The 6,791-nt window shown below is 52.8% G+C and overlaps 1 protein-coding gene across 1 annotated transcript; it reads left to right on the plus strand.

Annotated features, from left to right (window-relative positions):
- The first annotated feature begins 253 nt into the window (after window positions 1-253).
- On the plus strand, window positions 254-6,226 carry TMEM92 (transmembrane protein 92). Its single transcript, XM_006924794.2, has 5 exons — window positions 254-759; window positions 4,111-4,136; window positions 4,985-5,059; window positions 5,222-5,417; window positions 5,637-6,226. The coding sequence occupies exons 1-5, from the start codon at window positions 691-693 to the stop codon at window positions 5,748-5,750; spliced, it is 480 nt and encodes a 159-aa protein (XP_006924856.1). The 5' UTR covers window positions 254-690; the 3' UTR covers window positions 5,751-6,226.
- Window positions 6,227-6,791: the final 565 nt, after the last annotated feature.

The raw sequence follows: 6,791 nt of genomic DNA on the forward strand, positions 1-6,791 counted from the left end.
CAAGATCACAAGGGAGGTGTGTGAGCGTAGGGGGGTGAGGGGACTCGATGTACCTGTGCTGTGCTCCTGGTTCTCCTTCCCCAGAAATCAGCCGGGCCGCCCCTCCCTTCTTGGCAAAAAAATGTCCTCATTATCCCTCTTCTTTGGTGAACCAGGCTTCATTCTACCAAAACAGGTCTCCCATGTGTGTGTGTGTGTGTGTGTGTGCGTGCGCGCGCGCGCGTGCGGTACCTCCCCCATACAGACCCCTCAATCCACTCCAGGACCTTCGCCTCTCCTCTCCCTCAACCTCTGAGCCCCAGAAGTCCAGGTGGGAAGAAACTTCTAGTGGTCGGCTCCCAATGCCTGCATCCCTTCTTCCCTGGCCAGACTCAGCACTCCCTCCCTTAAACCTGGGGCCACTTATGGGTGGAGCAGTAGTTGGGGGTTGGGAAGAAGCAGTTTAGCAGTCTTGAACTGACCCCACAATTTTTACCAATTAATGTCTTCTATTTCCCCTTTTCCAAAGCCCGACCCGTACTTCTTCCCCGTCCCTGCCCCAAGTCCCGCGCAACCCGGTGCATAAGCTCCGCCCCCATCCTGAGGCGGGGCCCCATAGGTGGAGAGACGTGGGAGAGGTCGCCGCCCCGCCTCTCTCTGCCTCTCCCCTCCTCCCCTTACACGCGGAAGCTCAGTGGTTCCCACGCCAGGATGTCCGACGCCTGGGTCCTCGGCTTGGTACCCACCTTGCTGCTCGGCCTACTTGCTGGCCTCCAACAGGTGAGAGCTCGGGAGGTAGAGCTGTACAACTTTCAGGGCCCTACCCTTGTGGGTCAGGGGCCTGCTTCTGGAGCCGGGTCACCACCTTCCATTGTTAGAATTTCCTCGTGACCACACGCAATTAGCAACTTCCTTTCTCATTTGGCTAGGGAGGTGGAGGTGGGGGCAGCAGAGGAAGGCCCTGAAAAGGCCGGGGTTCCTTCACCCTGGGGGACTGTGTAGTGACACTGGCCTTCGCCCACCACCATCGTGACACCTAGCGCTTCTCTGTGACTGGGGACTTCGACTCGTATTTTAGCCTTGGCTAGTCCTTCCTGCTCCTTCCCTGCGTTAGAAAGCCGGGACTATCTGGGACTGAATCTAGATGCCTGGCCGGCTTGTCACCCCAGCTATGTTCCTCCAGTGCTGCGTGACCTTGGGGAAGGCCCGGCCCTCTCTGGGCTGTGTTTATTTGCTTATGTCCTAGGGAAAAAGAGGCCCCTTAGTCCTTTTCTAGGAGTGGGGGTAGGATTCCAGCCCCTGGTAGGATTTAATCTGGCTGCCTGACCCAAGACTGGGGTCACACCTCTGAAATCTGTGACTCTGACAGTGGACAGGCATGCCCTCATTCCTCCCTCTCCCATTGATAGGGCAGTTCTGTCCAGTCCTGGGATGGGAGATTATCTTGGAAACTGACGTGAGTCTAGAACACAGATTTTTAACTTCTGTTTTAAGATCTAAGGGAAGTCCCAGTCTGGCTCCCCAGAATGGGGCACATTCACACGACTGTGTGGCCGTGCCCCTGAAGCTCTTGTACTCCTCAGTCCCTCGGCCATCAGTCTGTGCCGGCACTAGGCTGAGCGTCATCCTCTTCTCGATTCCTCCCAACAACTCCAGGGGGCAGGCACTGCTTATGTCCTCAATTCACCTGTAAGTACAGTCAGGCACCGCTTAACAGACGTTCTGAGAAATACGTTGTTAGGCTATTTTGTTGTGCAAACATCATAGAGTGCACTTATACAAACATAGGTGGTGTATCCTACTACACACCTAGGCTAGATGGTACAGCCTATTGTTCCTAGGCTACAAGCCTGTACTGTACTGAATCCTGTAGGCAATTGTAACACAATGGTAAGTGTTTATGTATCTAAATATAGAAAAAGTACTGCCAAAATATGCTATAAAAAAATAAAAAATTGTACACCTGTATAGGGCACTTACCATGAATGGAGCTTATAAGACTAGAAATTGCTCAGAGTGAGTCAGTGAGTGAGAGGTGAGTGAATGTGAAGGCCTAGGACATTACTGTACACTACTGTAAACTTTCTAGACACCATACACCTAGGCTACACTAAATTTATAGAACAACACAAGATTAAATCAAGCACAAGAGAAAATGATGCAGTCAAGAGATGCTGTAAACATGAGATGTATGAGGCTGCTCTGGTGTAACATACTGTTTTACACCAAACTTTTTTTCTTATAAGTAGAAAGTGTACACTCTAAAATAACAATCAAAAGTATAGGATAGTAAATACCAGTAACATAGTCACTTATTATCATCAAGTATGATAGACCATACATAATTGTATATGATATACTTTTATATGACTGGCAATAGGCATTTTTCAACTCCATTGTAATCTTAGGAGACCACCGTCATATATGTGGCCTGTCGTTGATGGAATGGAAACGTGGTTATGCCATGCAGGACTGTCAGCCGAGGTTCCCCAAGATCATCCTGACATTTGATAAAACGCAGGCTCTGGACCACGTCAGACAAGATGGCCCCTGGTGTAATGGGGGTAGAGAATCTAGGAGATCTTCTGTCCCTCCCAAACAGGAGCTCGGGACGAACTTATTAAACCTTTTTTATCGGTCCTGCTTACCTGGGGCCCAGGAGAGGGAGGAAGAACAGGGTCTGGGATCTGAGGGGGAAGAGGCTGCCACTGAGTGCCTGGACTCCTTGGTCTGTCTCAACTCTACAGTGGCCCCACTCTGTGCTGTGTGGCCCTTACCCTCTCTGGGCCAACCTGCCCCAGGGATTTAGTGCTGCTCCAGCACCACTGGCCAAGGCTTGTGACAAGCGGGTACTCACATGGGACTGAACACAGAAAAGGGGAATCAGCACAACTATTATTGACTGTTGTTGGTATTCTTAGCTTTACTGTTGTCATAAGCAATTGAAATGTTACTGCATTATTTCAAGAAAGGTATGAAGATAGGGTGGTCTCAACAAAGTTAGCTTCTTATTCTTGAGTCCTGGTTGTTTGCCCCCAGGAGGCTGGGTGACATGTACCCTCCTGTTCCCCACTGTTTCCCCCCCCTGCATTCCTCTGCCACCATCCCCCAGTCTGGATGAAATGAAAACAGGTAATTAATGAATGCTCTTTCATTCATTCTGCCAACACTGTGACTTGGGTTTTCAACAGTGATGAAACAGACCAGAATCTCTGCCCTGTGGAGTTTATATTCTACTGAGGAGACAGACGATTAATAAGATAAAGGAAAATATATAGTATGTTCGATGTTGATAAGAGCTATGCAGAAAAAAATAAGCACAATGAGGGGAAGAGGAGCGCTTTGAGACAAGAGATGTAATTTTAGGTAAGATGGTTTGAGACGGGGCTGCTGGAACCAGCCTTGCAGATACCTAGGGCAAGAATGTTCCAAGCAGGGCATATACACGTAATTGCTATTAATTGGGTTAAATTCTGGACCTATACCCTGTAGAACTAGCTTAGGAGAGGTGGGGAGGGAGGAGCTGGTTCTAGAGAGGAGGGCCTGGGCAGCTTCGCAGAGCGAGGTTCCCCCTCCCCACAGAGATCTGAAGGATGAACTGGGTTCATTAGACCATGAAGGCATGGGGAAGAGGGCCTGCCCCGGCATGCAAGTGTAAAACATCTAGGTGTGTTCAGGGTGTGTGTGCAAAAGGGCAAGGAAGGAGGGGGGCCACCACTGGTCATTGGGGGTCGGCCCCAGGGAGCCGCTAAAGGGGGCTTCTAGCAAGGTTGCTGGTGGTCATACATACGGGGGTAGGAACTTGCCTGCAGTGTGGGGAGTGACTTAGGAGGGCAGGAGGAGAGTTGTTGGCATCCTGGACTGTAGATGACAGAAGGCTTACAGACCTGGAGAGGAGGGAATATGGTGTAGGGGGGTGGTATAAGGAGATGAAAGAGGGTTGGGAGCCTCCAGGTGGCAGCTGGAGCCCACGTTATTGACGTGAGGAACATGATGGAGTGAGGTAGAGAGCAGGCTTGGGGAAGATGCTGATCCATTGTGGACCTGGCTGTCAGGTCCCTGGGCAGGTTCTGAGTGGAGACACCATTAGCCAATTTATGACCCCTAACCTCTGCTTCTTTTCTTCCACAGACTGCAGCCAAATGTGGCATCATCTTGTAAGTCTGGGGTTTGAGCTGTAACTTCCAATCAGGGAGGAGACACCCCAAATCCTACTCTGCCTGCCTTCGTGGGAGGGAGGCACCTTATCCATCATCTTCATTCACTCCCCTTCCAGCCATAAATCATCCCCACACTCCCCAACCCAAAGAAGGAGACTCCACCCCCTCCCTTTCCCCACCAGCCACCCCAAGGGGAGTTTCACACTTGTGGGCCATCTGAAGCCTAATCCCCTCCTTCTTACTGCAGTCTCAGGCCATCTTCCCTCTGAGAGGGCCCCTGTGAGGTGGGGCAAAGGGTATTCGTCCTTAATATATAAATGCCAGGAAGCCTGAGCATGATGAGGAGGGGCTGAAGGAGGTGGTCTCTGGGCAGAAGAGTTTTTGCATCAAGTCAGCACTGGAAGTGCCAGGAACACCCTCTCTTTCCTGCCACCGACTCTGGGCACCAGCAAGGGCTCGCTCCTCTTCACTTTAGCTCCTGGACAGTCCCCAGCCCCCTTCTCCCCACTACATCTCCTTAGGGTGATGTAGCCACTACAACACTCAATCCCACACCTGCCCAGTGAGGTTGCCATGATGTTCATCACACCCATTTTATGGAGGAAAAAGGTGAGGCCCAGGGAGGAGCATAACTTGGTCTGAGTGCACAGGAGAGTACTGAGACGCATCTGGAAATCAGGTTCTGATCCTGGCCCCAGCTTCCTCCCATTGAACCTGGAGTCCCTTCCCCTCCCACCACCAGGAGTGTGGCTTGTGCTCTGAGTATATGGATGCATTTTGGGGAGGCTGGGATCCTTCTGCCGCCCCACCTTGGTACCAACAGCTTCTATCTGCCCCCACCCCAGCACCTGCCCTGAAGGATTCAAGTGCTGCGGTGACAACTGCTGCCAGGAGTATGAGCTCTTCTCTGGCCCCATGAGGTGAGTCCAGGGCCAGCTCCTCTGGGCACAGCCCTCCGAGGGACCTGGTTCGCACAGGACTGGGCTTCCTGCCTTGAGGGTTGGTGTGGGTCAAGGGCGGGAGGGAGGTGCAGTAAGGATAGCCTAGACTGTCAGGGTGATGGTGGTGGTTCCTTACCCCAGGATCTTTGTCATCGTCTTCCTGATCATCCTGCCCATCCTGTGCATCTGCGGCCTGGCAAAGCGCTTCTGTCGCAGCTGCAGAGAGCAGGAACAGGACCGCCAGATGGACCGCGAGGGGCCCTCCGAACAACCCTCCATTTCCCCAGCAGAGAGGGTCAGGGTGTCCGCCTCTGAGCCTCCACCTCCCTACAGCGAGGTGGGTGTCTATCACAATCCCTGCTCTGCTCCTTGGCCATCTGTACCTCCCTACTGTCCCAACTGTTGGAGCAACAGGGACAATGGAAGGCCTCCTTACCCCAGGGAAGACTCTGCAGCCAGCATTGGGTCACCCCTGTTCCCTGTATACCTCCAGCACGTGGGTAGTGATGGCCAGTGCCAGGCCATAAGAAGACTGTGTCTCCTCCTTTCCCTGCAGATTATTCTGAAGCCAGTCCTGGGCTGGCCCCCCATGGAGCCGCCCCCTCCCTACAGCTTCAGGCCTGAAGAATATTCTGGGGTACACAGAGGCATCGACAACCCAGCCTTCTGAGCTACCTCCTGCTTGGAATCCTGCCACAGCCACCTCCTCCCCAGTGCTTCCTGGAGCGAGCCAGAGATGCTTGGGACCCTTGGAACACTCCCACCCAACCCGCCACATCTCTGGGCATTCTTGTATTTAATTTATTGCTTTTCCTGCCCCTGTTCCACCTCGACTGTTTCTCTTATCCCAAGGGCTGGGCTAGAGTGACAGTATCCATCCATCCCCCCACCCCTAACCCAGGTTAGAAGCTGCCAAGAGGAAAATGTCGTCAGTTGGAGGTGCCTGACAGTGGAATAGGCTACTCTGAGGAGTGAAGAGAGCCCCGTTTCTGGAAGTATACAAATCTTGACTGGACAGCCAGCTCTGAGATATAAAAGGCACTAAGATCGGACTGCATGAGCTCTGAGCCACCTCCAGTTCTACCTGAAGAGAGAAGAACCCATTCTGCCCTACCCTACTCCCCCAACACTTGTACTCACTAAACTTCAGCTGATTGTTGCTGAGAGTCTGCTTCGGGCTGTGTGGGGAGATGAATCTAGGCCCTGCTGGGGGACTGGAGGGGAGAGGGGGTCATCACTGCACCCGAAGTCCTGCCATTGACGAGTCCTCCAGGGTTGTGTGGACAATGAGCATAGGCGGACAGTAGGTCCATGGCCACCCTCCAGGAAAGGATCTTCACAGATGCTTCAACCTCTAGTACCTTGAGGTCTGGGGGTGCTAAAGAGCCTGGTTTGGGAGCTCAGGACGGGATGGGAGTGATCGTTGTGTGCTTCCCCATCCCATCCTCCCATCGCTGACCTGGGGAGACAGCTCAGCTTCCTGACTCACCATGGGAGAGGGGAGTTGGGAGGCTGGCCTCTGTGGGGCAGGGCCTCGAGAGATCTTGATCAGCCCCACCCTGGACTGTCCTTGGAGGGAGGAGAGGAGAGGGCAGATCCACTTTTTCTTCCAGTCCTATCGTCCCACATGGTTCTGGGGCACTGCCATCTCAGCCCTAACTGTGGAATTAACCCCAAGAGGAAAGGAGCATTCACCATAGAGTCTTCCCAG

The sequence above is a fragment of the Pteropus alecto genome, unplaced genomic scaffold, assembly GCF_000325575.1.
Source record: "Pteropus alecto unplaced genomic scaffold, ASM32557v1 scaffold98, whole genome shotgun sequence".
NCBI classification, from domain to species: Eukaryota; Metazoa; Chordata; class Mammalia; order Chiroptera; family Pteropodidae; genus Pteropus; species Pteropus alecto.

What these genes read in the sequence shown, in the direction of transcription:
- TMEM92 (XM_006924794.2), top strand. Translation starts at nt 691, where the DNA reads ATGTCCGACGCCTGGGTCCTCGGCTTGGTACCCACCTTGCTGCTCGGC. An exon ending in TACTTGCTGGCCTCCAACAG is followed by an intron (nt 760 to 4,110) that starts GTGAGAGCTCGG and finishes TTTCTTCCACAG; the next exon opens with ACTGCAGCCAAATGTGGCAT. An exon ending in CTCTTCTCTGGCCCCATGAG is followed by an intron (nt 5,060 to 5,221) that starts GTGAGTCCAGGG and finishes TCCTTACCCCAG; the next exon opens with GATCTTTGTCATCGTCTTCC.